At 46.5% G+C, this 19,367-nt stretch overlaps 1 protein-coding gene across 4 annotated transcripts in view; it reads right to left on the bottom strand.

Annotated features, from left to right (window-relative positions):
- DLGAP5 (DLG associated protein 5) overlaps positions 1–7,288 on the bottom strand; it is a 46,118-nt gene extending 38,830 nt beyond the window's left edge. For all 4 annotated transcript variants that reach the window (XM_066342331.1, XM_066342332.1, XM_066342333.1 and 1 more), the window contains exons 1-2: positions 7,173–7,288; positions 5,086–5,321 (exon numbers count right to left, since the gene is read on the bottom strand). In XM_066342331.1, the coding sequence (XP_066198428.1) occupies positions 5,086–5,320 (235 nt within the window). In that variant the 5' untranslated portion in view covers position 5,321; positions 7,173–7,288. The remainder of the gene's footprint in view (positions 1–5,085; positions 5,322–7,172) is intronic.
- Between the last annotated feature and the right edge of the window lie 12,079 nt (positions 7,289–19,367).

Raw genomic sequence — 19,367 nt, 5'->3', positions numbered from 1 at the left:
TTGCTAATTTCCTAGCATTCCAACCACAATTTATTTCAACCCTTATTCTTTTAAAATTTCTATTCCTTTTGCCTTAACTTGTTCAAATATTTATTAACTGTTTGCTAAGTACTAAACATGTATTATTGCCCTTTTCAGTTAATTAAATTCTATGATGCCTGACAAGGCGGTGGCGCAGTGGATAGAGCGTCGGACTGGGATGCTGAGGACCCAGGTTCAAGACCCCGAGGTTGCCAGCTTGAGCACGGGCTCATCTGGTTTGAGCAAAAGCTCACCAGCTTGGACCCAAGGTTGCTGGCTCAAGCAAGGGGGCACATGTGAGAAAGCAATCAATGAACAACTAAGGTGCTGCAACTATGAATTGATGCTTCTCATCTCTCTCCCTTCCTGTCTGTCCCTCTCTCTGACTCTGTCTCTGTCCTAGAAAACAACAAAAACAAACAAAAAACCCCCCAAAACACTAAACTCTATGACAGTCTGCACAGACTGTCTCACCTTGCCACCTGTAGTCATGCCCTTGTGTTGTCTGCTCCATCACTGAATAGGGCTGACCCATGTAACCAAACCAGTCCTGTGGAAATGCAGTGTGACTTCCAAGACTAAGATCATAAAAGACAGTCCTACTTCTTTTTTTTTTTTTTTTAAAGACAGTCCTACTTTTGCCTAGCTCTCACTTGGATCACTTGCTCTGAGGGAAGCCAGTGGCCCTGTGGAGGCTGAAAGAGTCAGGTGGCCCTATGCAGGTGTCTACATGACAAAGAACTAAGGCTGCCTGCCAAAAACTAGCACCAACTTGCCAGTCAGGTGAGTTATCTTAGAAGCAGATCCTCCGGTCTCAGCCACACCTAAATTCCTGACCCAAAGAAACTATGTGAAATAATAAATGTTTTTTGTTGTTTTAACCTATTAGGTTTTGGGGTAACTAATACATTTTTCCTTTGATATGAAAGGTACTTGTCAGTTTCTGTAGCTCCCACCTATTAAACTGGTTTGGAAAAATATGAGCGGCTACTATCTGGCAGACATTTTTAGGCAGTAAGAATAAGGACGAGAGCCTTACCAGCGGTGGTGCAGTGAATCAGGTGTGGACCTGGAACACTGTAGTCGCCAGCTCCAAGACCAGGCTTGGTCAGGGCACACAGAAGCAACTACTACGAGTTGATGCTTCCTGTTCCTGAACTCCCTTTTCTCTCTCCCTCTCCTATTCTCTCTCTCCTCTCTCTAAAATCAATAAATCACATCTTTAAAAAAAAAGAAAGAATAAGTAAGAGAATTTCTGCTCTTGAGGACTCACAGTATTGTGGGGAGTGTAACAGTTTCAGTTAGGGTTAGCATGGAATAAATAGTAGAATACACACAGAGTAGAGTCAGCACAAACCTGTCTGGGGAGATCAGAACAGGTTTCTCAGAAGAGAAACTCCAGTACCTGAGAAGGGTTCTGAAGAATGGGTGCACGTTAGCCCACTGGGTAACGATTAACCCATGTATGCCTCGTGTTCCGTTATTGGAACGGTAGTGATGTGGAAGTTATTTATATCCTGCTGCTCAAGGTCATCATTAAGTTCTGATTTTTCACACGACAGCCTCCGGAGGGTCCATGTTATTATGTGGTGCACAGTTAGTCACTGCAACAGATACTGGTGTGCTGGGAGCCTATCGAACAGTGATGTGAGCCTGACCAGGCAGTGGCACAGTGGATAGAGCATCGGACTGGGAAGAAGGACCCAGGTTCAAAACCCGGAGGTCACCGGCTAGAGTGCTGGTTCATTCAGCTTGAGTGCAGGGTCGCTGGCTTGAGCCCAAAGGTTGATGGCTTAAAGCCCAAGATCACTGGCTTGAGCAAGGGGTCACTTGCTCTGTAGTAGCTCTGCCCCCTCGCCCCAGTCAAGGCACATAAGAGAAAGCAATCAATGAACAACTAAGGTGCCACAACAAAGAATTAATGCTTCTTATCTCTCCCCCTTCCTTTCTGATTGCCCCTATCCATCCTTCTATCTCTCTGTCTCTGTCAACACACAAAAAAGAAGTGATGTGAATTTTCAGAAAACTTTTGAAAAACTAAATTTCAAAAATTTCAACCTCTGGCATAAAGGAGTTAAAAACAATCCAGGGGCCTGAGCAGGTGGTGGCGCAGTGGACAGAGCGTCGGACTGGGACACGGAGACCCAGGTTTGAAACCCTGAGGTCGGCAGCTTGAGCGTGGACTCATCTGGTTTGAACAAGGCTTGCCAGCTTGAGCCCAAGGTCGCTGGCTCGAGCAAGGGGTCACTCACACACACACAAAAACAACAATCCAGGGCTATAGTTGTATAATTCAGGAAATTTACTTAAAAAAAAAAAAGCATATATTTAAATGGGTGAATGTTATGGTATGTAAATTATACCTCAAGAAAGTTGTTTTAAAAAGATAATCTAGGCAGAAAACAAAAGGTACTATAAAGCTCAGATGATGACGTGGTCAATCATTAATAAACCCCTGTATCCTCAACTCCTGTGATTGTCCCCTACATCTGATCTGACTGAAACCTGGCTCTCTCCTGAAGATCCTTCTTGTCCTCGCAAGTGTTTGACTATCTTTTTCTCCCACACTGATAATATCACCAGGCCTAAGGAGAGGAGGTCTCATCGCTGCTTCCCACTATTTCTTCCTCTTCACTAAAGACCCAGCTTCACGTTTCCTGTCATCAGATCAAACTATCAAATACCAATCTGGCTTTCACTTCTTGAACTCCACTCCACTAGTGACCACCACGATAAAGTTTAAATTCTCACTTCTAATATTACTTGGCCTAACAAGAAGCACTGACACAATTAATCAAGCTTTCCTCTTTGACGTGCTTGTTTCTTTTGTTTCTAAAGATAACCATACTCTTCCGGCTGAACTCTACTTGCATTGCTCCTCAGTTCTTTGCTAGTTTCCCCTCTTGTCATCACCTCCAAATATTGGGAGTGTTCACTCCTCTTCTCTCCTTTTTCCACACCAAAACTCTAGATAGTCATATCCAGTCTTATAGTTTCAAACACCATGTATAAGTTGGCATTGACAACTCCAGAATTTATATCTCCAGCTCAGAATTCTCCTCTGAATTCATCTTGTATTTCCAACTACCTTTGAACAACTCTTCTTCCATAGCCATCTCAAGTTTAACACACCTAAAACTGAACTCTTAATCTTACCATCCCCCGCCCCTCAAAACTGTTCCTTCCTCAGTCTTTTACAATTTAGTAAATGGCCACTCCATATTTTCAGCTGCTCAAGCCAAAAACCTTGGAATCAACCTGACTCCTCTTTATCAACCCCGCATCCACTCCATTAGGAAATCCTATTGGTTCAAACTTCAAAATATATCCAGAATGCAACCATCTATCTCTGCTGCTACCACTCTGATCAACTATCAGCTATTATAATAATTAAACTATTGCAGTAGTCTCCTAACTGGTCTCCCTGAGGCCGTGCTTGTCACCTGCAACCTATTCTTAACACAACCAAAGTGATACTGCACTTTGAAAACATGAATCAGATTACCTACATTTCCATTAATGCATTAATGGTGTCTCATTTCGCTCAGAGTAAAAGCCAATGTCCTTATAATGATGGCCCTTAGGGCTCTACCAGAGCTAGCCCCCCTTAATACACCAGGCCCACTCCTACCCCTAGACCTTTGCAAATGGCAAATAAAAGATATTTTAATAGTGTATTAACATGGCTAAACTTCCATTTGAGAAATTCTGGTCAAGAACTGGAATATCTGAGAGGGCAAGAGTAGAAGCAAGGAGCCTGACCTGTGGTGGCGCAGTGGATAAAGCATCGACCTGGAAATGCTGAGGTTGCCGGTTCAAAACCCTGGGCTTGCCTGGTCAAGGCACATATGGGAGTTGATGCTTCCAGCTCCTCCCCCCCTTCTCTCTCTCTGTCTCTCCCTCTCCTCTCTAAAAAAAAAAAAATGAATAAATAAAAATTCAAAAATAAAAATAAAAGAGTAGAAGCAAGGAGCCAACCAGCAAGGAGAAGCAGTAACATCACATCTTCTCAGGCAAAAATGTCTGGCTCTTCCTTGAAAAGTCATTTTATATAAATATTATTTTATGGCCCAGTTTTTATTTCCTTCTACCTCATAAGAGATGCCATTCTCTCCTCTCCCCAACAACCAACCCATTTCCTTTGACCTTCAAACACACTGATCACCTCATCTCAAAAACAAAAACGAAACCTACAACACGTTTATCCAATTTTTTCTCACTTTCCTTTAGAATCACAGAAATAATAAATCTGAAAGAAATATTTTAGCCCAATCCCCTCTTTTACAGACTCAATGAAACTCAATTACGTTGAATGTCTTGTACCTGCCACAACCTACACCGATCCTGGACAATGACAAAACTAAAGCAGTGAACATCTGAACAACTTCACATCTCATTTCTTTCTCTATAAAACATCTAAAAAGACTTTTCTCTCTTTCTGTCATTTCTTCACCATTTATCCTTGCTTTATTTTACTGTAATCTGGCTCCTAATGCCTGTTATACAGTCAGTATACAGATACAACTAAATAGGAGTCTAGTGATTCCTATTAAATGCAAAAACCACTTCCCAGGTCTCTTTCTTCTCTATAGCATCCCTTGAGTTCTAAGACACTACTTTTATTATTTTTATTTCTTGCTAAGATCATTTCTGTATCAGATGGTTTTATCCCTTTTGGCAAATTGCAAAGAAGAATTCTTTGCCCTTCTAAGAAATGTTTTTACTGGCAAAGTATCTCTACTTCATTGATTCTTCAATCAGTTCTATTTTTATGTCCCTTATTAATTTATCTTGTCAACACTTACCTTACCCAAACTCCAGAATTAAGAATTTCTATAAGGCAATATAAAAAATAAAGTGTTATACTCCTTATGTGACTGGCTCTAGCCATGCTAAAATAGCTTAAGCCTAGCCTTTGCCTTAAATAGACAGTAGAAAACATTAAGTTATTCAAAATGGTATTACAAAATTCCATTCTTCTGGTCAAGATTTTTAAACCTGTTATTAAACCAACTTTTTTTTTATTTTTCAAAGCACTTAATATTACAGTAAACCTTTACTTACTTGGTTTGACACTGGCCTTTTCTGGAGCAAACATTTGAGCTGTCCCATCTAATTCAGGAAGTCTACCTTCTGTGGTTGGAATGTTGACATCTTTCAAACCAAACTGTCTATTTCGTTCATATTCTTTATGTCGGTGCTCTTTCTGCGATAATGATTTCCTATGAGCAATTTTAGTTCTAATCATATCAGTACTAAAATCCTTTCTGTGTCGACTGGCAAAATGTGATGAAGACATCCTGTCAGGGAAAAGAGAGAGAGACCAACTTACATGAATTTTCATTTTATTATTAAGAAAATTGAGATACTAGGCCCAGTTGGTTAGAGCATCATCCCAATACACCAAGGCTGCGTGTGGGTTTGATCCCAGGTCGGGTACATACAAGATCAACCAATGAATGCATGAATAAGTGGAACAAAAAACTGATGTTTTTTTCTCTCTCTCTCTCTTTCTCTCACACAAATCAATAATAAATAAATAAATAAAATTAAGATTCCAGCTCACCTCCAGTCCCAGCCTCAGAAATAAAACACTGAAATACAAAATTGTAATAAATATGTGACACTGAAGAGTGGGAAAGAGGTTATCAAAAGATAAGACACTACAGCCTATTCTGGGGTTGTAAATAGGACCTTGCTAGACCAACAAAGTGAAGCTCAGGAAGCTGCTTTCAATAATATACAGAATAATTCCTCAGCTTTCCCTGGTGATGAATGCAGGCGACTTGACTATTTTTCTCAAGCCAAAAAAACAAACAAAAAAAATCCCACAAGAGATACCTATTAGATAAGTCGGGATGATAAATAGGCATTGAATATATAAGATTAAGAAAAAGAAGGGTTTTTGGAATAATTACCATGGTGACATAGAAGGGTAATCAAATCAGTGTGTAATAAAATTCTTTTCGGTCATGTAAAAAAATTATATAGTTTACTTAGCATATACTCTTTTTATAGAAAGACCTTTGAGAACGTATTCAAGCAACACAATAGAGAAAGATAAAAAAAAACACAACGTCATGGGTTCCAAGAAACCGTGATCGAACTGATGAAAAGAATAAAGTGGAAAGCCTAAGAGGGTTACCTATGGATCTGGTATAGGGAACAACTGCCAAACTTGAGAAAAAGGACTGCGTTTCCAGAGAAAATTCTTGCCAACATAAAAGAAAAGGGGAAAAAGAGGTAGAGTTTGCCATTAGGAAGTTTAAAAAGTTGTAAGCACACTATATTCTTCAATAATAACAAATGTGAAAGTCCACTGGAAAATTCCAAATAAAAGAAAAATCTGCACAAGAAATGCACAAATTAAAATGTGACATGATTTTTAAGCAATCAACAGAGTATAAAAAATGTGAATTTGTCTGACCTGGATGCTAATAAATTTTCCTTTACGAGTCCAGGGGAAGGGACCAAGGACTGTGCTTTTCATGAAGAACCCTCCCCCATTTGATTTGCCACCTCCCACAAATATTGATTTGCTAAACAATGAAAAAAAATGTATTATTTATTTTGAAATACAACATAGCACTATACACAGAAGAAAGAGAGAGAGAGAGTACACTAATACTAAAGGCATATTTATCACCTAAACCCTGACGGGCAGTTAAGTATTATGGCCATTTACAAACGAGGTAAATCAACCGCCCACGTGAGTACAGCTAAAAGGTGTAGCGGGGGTTCCTAGCTAGGCAAACTGGCTCTTCACTTACACCTGAGTTTCTTCCGGCTTTAGAGTCTAGAATGCTTTATTCTTGCTTGCCTACAGGTTTTCAACCCGGGCGTTTACAGTTGTCACAGAATTTGGGAGGAGCTACTTAAATATAGTATCAGAGCCATGAATGCTATGTATCGATCCTCTCCAAAGGCCACTTACGCCCCATCAGTGAAATGCTGACTGCTACATAGATCAAGGCAACAAACAATCTTCTGGAGGACTGTGTCATCAGCTTCCGATAGTTCCGGTAACAGGGTCTTAGTAAGCCCTCCCCCGAGCGGCGTCCCGCTCCCAGCTGCTGGTCCTCGGATCCTTCCAGACCTTCTAGAAGGAAGCGGGCCAGCGCACTCCCTCCAGCTCTCCAGCACCCACCTACCTGAAACAGCTTCTAGTGTGAGACTTCAAACTAAAAGCAAAGGAATTCTTCCAGACCACCGCCGCCTTTCAAGCAAGAACGCCTACCACCCAAGCCTCAGCCAAATTCAAACTTCCCACAACAAGCCTCTGATTGGAGAGATTTTAACCAATACTTCCGGGAAACGTGCCCGCCTCTTCCCTTCGACGAGACTTGCGATTGGTTTTTGCCTTTGCGATATTTGAATTGATTGAAAGGTGAACGGACAGTTCAGATGGGTGTGACAGAAATCAATGGGCGGGTCCCTGCCGCGATATTGACGAGAGCAGAGCAATGGGTCTCTGCGGTCCGACAAGGGGCGGGAACCTGGGCAGGTGAGGTTGCTTTGTTCCTGCACCCGCCCGGGATCTCCCAGGGTCCTGCGGGTATCCAAGGAGGGACGGAGGACCTCAGACAAAGAAAGCACTCAGTTTGCAGGACTTTTAGATGTCCATGTTTAGTTACATATCCAGCAGAGCTTAGTGAAATGTTTTTCTATTTAACATGTTTTTGAAGAAAGGTTTCCCACACCAAATTTTAACTTATGTCAATTAGTGTCACTTTTCAACATTGCCCGTTTTTCTTTCCCCGCATCCATTTTTTTATTATTGAGGTGAAATTTAAATACAGTGTGTTGGGCAGATAAAATATATTATGCTCACTTTGTTTAAGATGGCGCTGCCCACTTGGAAGCCCGTTGCCCAGGTGATCATATTAGTTGCCCTTCTTGCTTGGTATGGGTGTGATTATATTAATGTGTGTTGGGGGCAGGCTGTGAGCAGGCAGGATCCTTGTAGCCTGGGGCTTGGTTTTAGAACTAAGCCTTTCCCACCCTTTTTAAAAATTTTTTTAAATTTTTTGGTATTTTTCTGAAGTTGGAAACGAGGAGGCAGTCAGACAGACTCCCACATGCACCTGACCGGGATCCACCCGGCATGCCCACCAGGGGATGATGCTCTGCACATCTGGGGTGTTGCTCTGTTGCAACCAGAGCCATTCTAGCGCCTGAGGCAGAGGCCACAGAGCCATCCTCAGCGCCTGGGCCAACTTTGCTCCAATGGAGTCTTGACTGCGGGAGGGGAAGAGAGAGATAGAGAGAAAGGAGAGGGGGAGAGGTGGAGAAGCAGATGGGCACTTCTCCTGTGTGCCCTGGCCAGGAATCAAACCCGGGACTTCTGCACGCCAGGCCGACGCTCTACCACTAAGCCAACCGGCCAGGGCCTCCCACCCTTTTTGATGTGGGGTGGTGCACTCTCATGAGGAATCCCATTATGTCTCAGATAAGTGACTTTATATCAGAGACTTTCTTGTTTGTATATTGGATTAAAGGTTTTGATTTCTACACTATGAAGTGGGGCGGACTGGGAGCTTGCTCTCTCTCTGTTCCTGAGATTAACATTAGAGAGGAGAGCAGAGAAAGGCCACATGGAGGAGGCCAGGAGAAGCAGCTAAGATGGTAGAGTGCTGAAGGAGAAGCCAGTTTGTGCAGAGAGAGGGAGATGGGGAACAGAGGTGAATAAGGCTGGTGAGGTAGAAACCTTTGATCCTAGGAAACTTGGATAAGTCAGTGGCTTTGGGAGCCCTGAATGGAAAAGGAAGTGTTTTCTCACTTTGTGTATGTGAGCTAGGATTAAAGCTAATGGCCCACCAGTTCTTGGCTCCGTTGTTTCATTATCATCTGTCTGGAATCCAACGTGAACCTGCATGGGACTGGAGGCTGTGATGGTGGCTGTGGCTACTGGCATTACATTTGGCGTAGTCTGCCACAGGATTTGATACAAATGAGTACAGAGCCGCCACTACCTTTGAGTGGTGGAGTAGAGGACTGGCTGCTGTTATCGTTCCCTATGTCTGTCCTTTTGGGGGCCATAGGCTGGCTGACTTACAGCCATGCGTGAGGAAACCAAGAGCTCTGTGGAAGAGGCTGCCTGGGACCTGCAAATTGATCAGTGGAAGGAGCTGGAGCAAACGTGGGAGAAAGAGATGCCGACCCTGGAGCTGGAGCAAGCACCAGAGGAGGCCAACCAGGTTTGTGACATTCCCTTGGAAATGGAGCAGCCATTAGTATGTTAATATGTGTTGAGGGAGGGCTTTCACGCCAAAAGGTTTTAAAAGGAAGAGAGATCACGTTGTTCCAGGAGAAGAGTGATTGCTTTCTAGGAGGAGGGCAGAGAGCAGGGAGGAGAGCAGAGAAAGGCCACGTGGAGGAGGCCAGGAGAAGCAGCCAAGATGGAGGAGTACTGAAAAAGCCAGTTTGTGCAGAGAGAAGGAGATGGGAAACAGAGGTGAATAAGGCTAGTGAGCTAGAAACCTTTGATTCTATGAAACTTGGATAAGTCAGTAGCTTTGTGAGCACTGAATGAGTGGGTTTTGGAGCCCAGTGTGTGTTTTTATTTGCCCACCCAGTGCAAGCTAGGATTAAAGGTGATTGTAAGGTATTTTTCCCCGCCGAGAAGGAAGGAAAGGGGCCGGAGCCTCGAAGTGTGGAATAATAAAAGGCTTTATTGAGTACAGAGCGTGCTTCCCGCCCTATGAGGTTCCCTGGCCCCGAGGAAAGATGGAGGACAGGGAAGTCGCAAGGGGTGACCCATGTGGGAGATATTTAAAGGGTCCTAGGGTGGTCGAGCTAATATGACATGGTGAAATTTCACTGGCTGGCAGACAGTCGCTTTTTTTCAAAGGGCTCCTGGGAAGTTTTTTTGGCGTGCTTGGTTGTGGGCGGTCCTAACCAAAGTTTCCAGGAAGGCCTGAGTTCCCCACATGACCATCCCCCATTATCCACTGACCTTACATTCTGATTTTTTGTGTTAAATAGAATAGGGGCGCCATTTATTCGTCTGGCTACTTCCTGCTGATTAGGGGCATCATGGGGAGGGGGAGATCAGAAGGTGGTGGTTTTGAGGGGTGTCAGGAGGAATATCTGGCTGTGAGTTGAGAAACTTTGCGGATGTGGTCCTGTAAGGATTTTTTAAAAAGAGGAGTAATAGGGAGATCTGCAGGGTCCAGCCTTTTGGTGAGCTAGAGATGGATGGAGTCCAGTGGTTCCGATTGCCAGTGGTCCTGTATGGAGGCAAGCTTGAGGCAAAACTGCATGTCAGGAGTGGCGTAAAAAGGGGAAAGAAAGGGGTCCCATCCATTCCCATAACCGAGACCTGTGAGGGAATTAGAGGTCCAGAGTGTGATGGCAAAACAGAGAAGGTAGCCCCTGTGTCCACAAGAAATGAGATGCATTTACCCACTCGTTGCAGCATACCTTGGGTTCTTCGAGTCCAGGCTGTGTCCTAGGAGTTTGAGCCATGCGCTCACCTCGCTGGTTTGGCCTCCCATTCGGGTGGCTTGTCCTCCACATAGAAGCGCTGAGGAAAAGCCTGTTGCCCAAAGGGGCAATTGCTCCACCAGTGACTGGGCTGTTTGCAATCAGGGCAGGGCTCAGTGGGCAGCCGCGGGCAGGGGCCCTGCCTGGACCAGTGGTCCTGCTTGCCACACTTAAAGCAAGCTTCTGGTGAGGATTTTCTTTGCAGCTCAGACTTGGCCAGGCACTTCCTGTGCCTTGCCCCTGTTGTTCCACTGGCCTCAGGGTTGCCACAGGAGTTTGGGTTCGGAGTGTTACCTTCTGCTGCATGTGGGCCTGGCGAACAGTCTTGGCCTGTTTCTACTAGTTGGGACCATTAAAAACTTTAAATGCCATGTTCACAGGTCTCGGATAGGGGTTTGGGGGTTGGGAATAAGAGGAGGAGGGCTTGTGCAGAGCCCGGCACCCAGATCCCGCAGGAAACACAGGAGCCAAAGGCAGGACAGGGCCAGAACTTCCTGCAAGAAAATTGGGGTTGGGCCTTGGGGTCCTGTAAACCGGTGTAAGAGCCAATGCCAGGCTGAGAATGGCTGATAGAGAAGAGACTTAAGAACACAGTGGAGGCCCAGGCCAGTTGCCTCAGTGGTAGAGCGTATGCCTGGCGTGCAGGAGTCCCGGGTTTGATTCCTGGCCAGGGCACACAGGAGAAGCGCCCATCTGCTTCTCCACCCCTCCCCCTCTCCTTCCTCTCTGTCTCTCTCTTCCCCTCCTGCAGCCAAGGCTCCATTTGGAGCAAAGATGGCCCGGACGCTGAGGATGGCTCTATGGCCTCTGCCTCAGGTGCTGGAATGGGTCTGGATGCAACAGAGCGATGGCCCAGATGGGCGGAGCATTGCCCCCTGGTGGGCACGCTGGGTGGATCCTGGTCAGGCGCATGTGGGAGTCTGTCTGGCTGCCTCCCTGTTTCCAACTTCAGAAAAATACAAAAAGAAAGAAAGAAAGAAAGAAAGGAAGAAAGGAAGAAATGAAGAAAGGAAGAAAGAAAGAAAGAACACAGTGGAAAAGGGAAGGGGCCCCTGACCAGCAGGGGAGGAGAAAGAGAGTGGTAGTGGTGAATAAAAAACAGAATTTTGTGAAGGGGGGAAGGGGGCTCTCGAAGGGAAGAGACCCGAGTGGAAAGAGGGACCAGAGAGAAGTCCTGAGAGAGAGGGGTGACCCCAGGGGTCAGGCAGGAGAGGGAGAGAGTTGGGAGTCCGCGGAGAAGGAAAGATCAGGAGCGGAGGTTTTAGGTGAGGTTTTTCTGGCCAGAAAAAGGCCTACGCGGTGGAACAGGCGGCACAGAGATTAAGGACAGGCGTGCAAATATCTAGAAGCTGTGAATGTAAGAAATCTTCAATCAGTTCCCAGCTTTTTTGGCAATAGTTAAAGTGGTGAGGGGGCCCCCGCGGCCCTCCCCTGCCCCACCCCCTGCAGCGGCTCTCCTCCCCCTCTCCCCTCCACTCTCCTCTCACCCCCCTGGGGGGTAGGATTGGCAGGGTGGGGGCCGCGGGGGGGGGAAGCTGGCCCTGTGGGGGGCCTCGGCGGCGCGGGGTTGGTCCCTCGCGGGGCCCGCAGGCCCACGGGGGCCTTGAAACTGGGTTTTTTTTTTTAACAACAAAATAAATAAATAAATAAAATAAAGTGGTGAGGGTGTTAAAACCGAAAGTCCCTTCAGGAGGCTAATTCAGTGGGTTCTGTGGCCTGGCCACAGCGGAGAAGAACAGTTTCTTCTTCTTTAAGGAGGCAGATTCCTATGCCCCCACGGCCGGCCTCAGTCCTCGGAGTGGTCAGATTTGAGCATCAGCATCCCAAAACCCAAGGTCTGGCCACGGATGGAAAAGGTAAAGTGGATGTGCTCAGGACGTCTCCATGAGCACAAGCACTCGGAACGGAAAGACTTCCCTGACGTAGCTACGGTTTCGGACAGGGAGTCTCGGCGGAAAGAACTGAGGGGAAGGCTGGAGACAGGGGACTTACTGCACCGTGCGCCGAAGTGGGTGGAAGGTTGGAGATCCTGGTTCTTTCTCAGAGGGATGGGAAGAGGAGCGATCCTTGCAGACTTCAAACTCCTCCCGGGTTTCGGCACCAAAATGTATGGTATTTTTCCCTGCCGAGAAGGAAGGAAGGAGGCCGGAGCCTCGAAGTGTGAAATAATAAAAGGCTTTATTGAGTACAGAGTGCTTCCCTCCCAATGAGGTTCCCTGGCCCCAAGGAAAGATGGAGGCCAGGGAAGTCGCAAGGAGTGACCCGTGTGGGAGATATTTAAAGGGTCCCTAGGGTGGTCGAGCTAATATGACGTGGTGAAATTTCACTGGCTGGCAGATGGTCGCTTTTTTCCAAAGGCCCCTGGGAAGTTTTTTTTTGGTGTGCTTGGTTGTGGGTGTTACATCCCAGGAGACAGGCCACAGCAGACACAAAGTAAATTTTATAAGTTTTATTGCAGACCTGCACAGGGACTGCAGGCAACCCATGCAAGGGAGCACTGCAGCCCCCCCCAACCTGCGCAGGGACTGCAGGTAACCCACACAGGGGAACACTGCAGCCCCCCAAACCTGCACAGGGACTGCAGGCAACCCACACCTCCGAAGAGACTGGAGCACTGCAGCCCCCCAAACCTGCGCAGCCAACAAACTGCGCAGGGACTGCAGCCCCCCAAACCTGCACAGGGACTGCAGCTCCGAGCTTCTAAAATGGCTCCTTTTTATAGGGTGGCTGTCTAGGATGAGCAAGCATCATACAGAAGCTGATGTGGCTGTTAGTCATTGGCTAGGGAGGTCGTGCGCAGTTACGGGGGGGGGGGTATTACTCAGTGGAGAATTTCAAACATAAACTTCTGATAAGGGTCTCTGACTCAATGCAGGATGTTGCTGAACTCTTTGTTCTCAGCATCACAGGGACCTTGTACACTCTTGGCAGCCCCAGCATGTCAGTACTCCCTGAATCTAACATTCCCCCATCTCTTTTGGGCATAAATCAAATCCTTGATTCTTCATCAGTGGGGAGAATGGTATAAGGCTGAGGCTCATGAGAATTTTCTACTTTAGCTGTAGCTATAAGCTAATTGGGTCAGGGGTCCTCCCTAGTATGTGCTGGCACGCTGATAGTGTGCCCTTAGTACTACAAGCTTTACGGACTAATTTCTTTCTGCCTTGCATTTTTCTTCTCTGTACTAACTTCTTACAACTTGCACAAACCTTCTGCAACTTACACAAACCTTCTGCAACTTACACAAACCTTCAACTTTTATGCACTTTCTTATCCAGAAATAACTGGCCTTCATAACAACTTACTTTTCCTTTTCTTTTCAAAAGTACCTCTACACCTCATACCTTCTATTATCAAAACCATACAATTCCTTTCTAATTTATTTCCTCAAAACCTTAACCTTCAGCAAGGACTAAGTTAGCAATAAGTAATCCTCTTTTAAAGATTGCTTTTTGGAGGTGTCCCTTTCATAAGTAGCCTATTAGACACATGACCAATATTCACAGATTATTCTATAGTGGTAGCTATGAGCACATATATAATTTTCATTTACCTTATACCTTCTCTCTCAGCCAAGGGACTTACACCTCCTTTCTGTATGACTCATAGCAGTACATGCATCAAACCTTAAGATGACTTACTTGGCTTTCCTTTACCTTAGTTTCCCTCCCTCCCCAAAGTCTCCATGTGTGGACCAGTTAACTTCTGGTTTGTGGCTGAAGCAGGGCATGCTGTCCTTCTCAGGGTCAGCTTACAAGGGTTGGCAGGGTCAGTCTTCGCTGTCCACAAAGGTGTCTCTGCTGGGACTGCAAGCTTCAGCCGGCTGCGGTTGACCCAGGCGGGTATGCCTTCTACCTTGGCAGTAGTGGGAGTGGTCAGGATCATGGTGTCTGGACCCGTCTAGGTGGGAGTCAGTCCTTGGGTGGTGTACTGCTAGAAGTGCCTCTTGGACAGTCTTTGAACAGTTTGCTGAGTAACCTATAAAACCTGCAAGTACTTAGGGAAAGGGTGTTACATTTTTACACTTTGCAGTTAGAGTTTAAGTCCTAGTGACCACTGCTTCTAGCTGGAATTAGCAGCAGGTCCCAGCCTATAATAGGCATGGGGCATTGAGATAAGAGAAATAAAGGAGACACTAAACATAAAGCAATAAAACCAGACTGTCAATACCCACAGTAGAGATCTTTGAGGGATAAATAAAACTTAAATATTCAAGCAAGGCATAGTAGATGGCCCTTGTGTTATTAGCTTATCTGCTACTTGGAAGAAATACCTTAGGCTCGTGAACGATGTCCTTAGGCCTTCAGTGGCAATTCCCAGCACGCTGGGCAAGGTCAGGTCACAGGTAGCTGGAGCAGGGCTAGAAGAGACTGAACCCTCCCTCCATGGAGCAAGGGGGCAGCTTACCTTCTCATGTCCCTCTTTCCACAGCACAGACGTGTCCCTTGATGGGGCCGGGAAGCCTGGCAGGCTTCAGTTCAATGACCTTTCTTTCCACTCTGGAGCAGGGCCTTGATGAAAGCTCCTTAGGGCGCTGGAGCCAAAAGTTGGTATTTCCTGACTTCTTTTGGGCCTTATTTGCCTTTTCTGTTACTTCCTTGGTCATTATAGACCTTAAAAGCCATGCTCAGAAGATCTCACTGAGGGGCTTGACTAGGAGAGCAAAACTGGGTATCCTGTATTTAAAGAAGCCTAAAGCAGTGGGTTTAGAAGGGTCCGTAATTCCCTAAATCTTCTCCTCAGGTCTGGCTCCAGATAGGAGGTGGGGATTCCCCGGAGCCAAAGCAGAGGAGGGCAGAGGGCTGTAGCAAGGTGATGATAACCTCTAGCTTACTGCACTGTTATCTTTTGCCTGACTAAGTAGTGGCTCAGCCCTTGAGCTGGTGCCCAAGGGGGAGGGGCAAGTGCCTGAAACTGTGAGGGGAGCCTGCCACTTCTCCTGCAGCCAGCTGCAGCCTGGCTGCCTTTTCTTTCTCTACCTCTGCTGCTATACTGGGCTACACACTGACCGTGCCATGTGCCTGCAGGTGGGTGCTGGTGATAGTACGCTAGACTCTCTATGTTTTCTATGGGTCTAGCAATCCTTGGTTTGGCCAGTCTGCTCTTAAGTTGGCCATTCCAGTAGCAGACAAACAAACCAAATATGCACACAAAACAAACAAAACTTCTAAACCAAAACCAAAGGGAGAAGGCAGCGTCCTGCGTTCCCTGACCAACCGGGTGGGGAGAAATCAGGTGGCGTCCCACCTGCTCTACTACACCCTTTTCTAACCAGAGCTCTGTTTCCAAATATTCAAAGAGGAAGCTTCCTTACCAAACAGTCTCGAGACTCCAAAGGTTTCAAATCAGCCAAATTCAGTTTCCAAACGGCAACTGCCAGAGGCTGGCCAGCTACCAACGTCTGCTGCAGCCCACTCCGTGAGGAGGGGTCTTACACAGTCTATCTCGCTGGGGCCTCCATCTGTTACATCCCGGCGAGATAGGCCACAGCAGACACAAAGTAAATTTTATAAGTTTTATTGCAGACCTGCACAGGGACTGCAGGCAACCCATGCAAGGGAGCACTGCAGCCCCCCAAACCTGTGCAGGGACTGCAGGTAACCCACACAGGGGAACACTGCAGCCCCCCAAACCTGCACAGGGACTGCAGGCAACCCACACAGGGGAACACTGCAGCCCCCCAAACCTGCGCAGGGACTGCAGGCAACCCACGCCTCCGAAGAGACTGGAGCACTGCAGCCCCCAAACCTGCGCAGGGACTGCAGGCAACCCACGCCTCCGAAGAGACTGGAGCACTGCAGCCCCCAAACCTGCGCAGCCAACAAACTGCGCAGGGACTGCAGCCCCCCAAACCTGCACAGGGACTGCAGCTCCGAGCTTCTAAAATGGCTCCTTTTTATAGGGTGGCTGTCTAGGATGAGCAAGCATCATACAGAAGCTGATGTGGCTGTTAGTCATTGGCTAGGGAGGTCGTGCGCAGTTACGGGGGGGGGGGGTATTACTCAGTGGAGAATTTCAAACATAAACTTCTGATAAGGGTCTCTGACTCAATGCAGGATGTTGCTGAACTCTTTGTTCTCAGCATCACAGGGACCTTGTACACTCTTGGCAGCCCCAGCATGTCAGTACTCCCTGAATCTAACAGTGGGCAGTCCTAGCCAAAGTTTCCAGGAAGGCTTGAGTTCCCCATATGACCATCAACCATTATCCACCGACCTTCCAGTGATAACTCGCCAGTTTTTGGCTCTGTTGTTCCATTACCGTCTGTCCAAATCTAATGCAAACCTGCACTGACCAGGCGGCTGTGATGGTGGCGTGGCTACTGGCTTTACAAGTGGGTTTACATAGAGACACCAAATCCAGGTGAATTTTGAAAGGTTTTATTAAAGGAGGAGATTTATTAAATATGCCGGCCACATATGACTGACACGGGGCATTTGCAGACCCAAATCATGTGCGCCAAATACATTTCAGAGGTTGGTTATATACCCTTTGATCACATACAGGTTGGGGGGGCATGATAGCATGACACAATCATTAACAAGATTATAACATTTATCTAGGGGATTTACAAAAAACATTAAAACTTTCAAGGTAATACAATCAAAGACATTCATAAACCTTTTAGTGTCTATCTCTCCTCCTTTGCCTAGAGGTACCCATTAATCTTAGGATTCCAGGAAGGGAGGGAGAGCCAAAATCAGTGTAGGGTGGTATGTAAATTTTGCCTCTTATTGAATAGGAAAGGAAGTTCTTCAGATAACTTTAATACTTTCAGAGAACTTAAAACCAAATGACCCTAGTTGTTTTTGTACGTCAGGAGATTTCTATATCCTTTTCCGTCCATTTTCCAAAGAAAGGACAGGACAGAAAGCCTGACTTTTCCTCTTTAAAATGGCATTGCCAATATTAAGTTTTACAGTTCTCTGGCACCTTATCACAGTAGAAAGGACATCGGATTTAATGATCAATCCATTTAGCAACAAGGATGAGACTGGCAGTCTTGGTTGTTGTAATGTAACCAGCGAGTTCCACAAAGACATCAAGTCCAGATGAATTTTTGAGGAGTTTTTTAATTAGCTGTTGTAAAGCCAGGAGCCACGGCCAGGGTTACTATCACAGCAGCCTTCTGGCCTATGCAGGTTCACATTGGATTCGGACAGTCGGTAAAGAAACAACGGAGCCAAAAACTGGTGGGCCATTAGCTTTAATTCTAGCTTGCACCCAGCAGGCAAGTAAAAATACACACTGGGCTCCAAAACCCACTCACATTCAGTGCTCACAAAGCTACTGACTTATCCGAGTTTCCTAGAATCAAAGGTTTCTAGCTCACCAGACTTATTCACCTCTGTTCCCCATCTCCTTCCTTATCCCAAATACAAACTCTACACAAACTGGCATCTCACTCAGCACTCCACCATCTTGGCTGCTTCTCCTGGCCTCCTCCACGTGGCCTTTCTCTGCTCTCCTCTGCTCTCTCTTCTAATGATAATCTCAGGAACCAAGAGCCAAGTCCTGTTCTGCCCCCATTTTATAGTGTAGCTTCACAACCTTTAATCCAATATACAAAATAGGGAAGTCTCTAATACAAAGTCACTTCTCTGAGGCATGATTGGATTGTACCACCCCACATCAAAAAGGGTGGGAAAGGCTTAATCCCAAAACCAAGCCCCAGGCTACAACAATCCTGCCTGCCCCCAACACACATTAATATCACCTGGGCAACGGCCTCCTTGTGTCATCTTTAACAAAGTGAGCATAATACATTTTATCTGCCCAACAGCTGTCTAGCTCCGCAGAGCACAATCCCAAATCATGTAGGCCCTAATACAGTTGTGAGCCTGCTTTTATACAAAATCAGGTGCTGGTTGGGGTGGTGTAAGAATGAGACGAGCCCTGGCCGGTTGGCTCAGTGGTAGAGCGTCAGCCTGGTGTGCAGGAGTCCAAGGTTTGATTCTCGGCCAAGGCACACAGCAGAAGCGCCCATCTGCTTCTCCACCCCTCCCCCTCTCCTTCCTCTCTGTCTCTCTCTTCCCCTCCCGCAGCCAAGGCTCCATTGGAGCAAAGTTGGCCCCGGGCGCTGAGGATGGCTCCACGGACTCTGCCTCAGGCGCTAGAATGGCCCTGGTTGCAATAGAGCAATGCCCCAGATGGGCAGAGCATCACCCCCTGGTGAACAGAGTGTCGGCCCCTGGTGGGTGTGCCGGGTGGATCCCGGTCAGGCGCATGCGGGAGTCTGTCTTACTGCCTCCCCATTTCCAACTTCAGAAAAATACAAAAAAAGAATGAGACGGCACTCGAACTCCAGGTGTGCAGGCTTTATTAGAGGAGAAAGACCTGCTGGGGCACTTCTCTGAAAGAAGGGCCCCCAAAACAAACAGGTAAAACTTTATAGGGTTGGGAATAGCCTCGAGCAAGGTTGTGCTGGTATGTTCGGCTTTCTAGAATACTCCTCTTTTGGGCAATTGACCAGCTTCCTGGAATTCCTTTGTCCCAGGGGCGATTGTCCGGTAATTAAGGGTGGGGTCAGGCAGCCAAGCAGAACAGCCAAAGGGCAGTTGTAATTGTTACATCCCAGGAGACAGACCACAGCAAACCCAAAGTGAATTTTATAAGTTTTATTGCAAACCTGCATAGGGACTGCAGGCAGCCCACACAAAATGGCTCCTTTTTATAGGGTGGCTATCTAGGCTGAGCAAGTAAGCAACGTTTACAAGGGCGGGAGAGGTGCGATTAGCTGACCTTGTTCTTGGCTAAGTCTCTAGGGTAGGGGCTTCCTTGATCTGGGTACATAGAGTTCAGTGGAAAATATTGCTACATTTCTAATGGTTGTTTATCTTTTTTCCTCCAGCCATGTACTG

Source organism: Saccopteryx leptura, chromosome 6 (genome assembly GCF_036850995.1).
Source record: "Saccopteryx leptura isolate mSacLep1 chromosome 6, mSacLep1_pri_phased_curated, whole genome shotgun sequence".
Taxonomy (NCBI): domain Eukaryota; kingdom Metazoa; phylum Chordata; class Mammalia; order Chiroptera; family Emballonuridae; genus Saccopteryx; species Saccopteryx leptura.
Note: the sequence above shows the minus strand (reverse complement) of the source record. Positions and strands in the feature narration are given on the sequence as shown.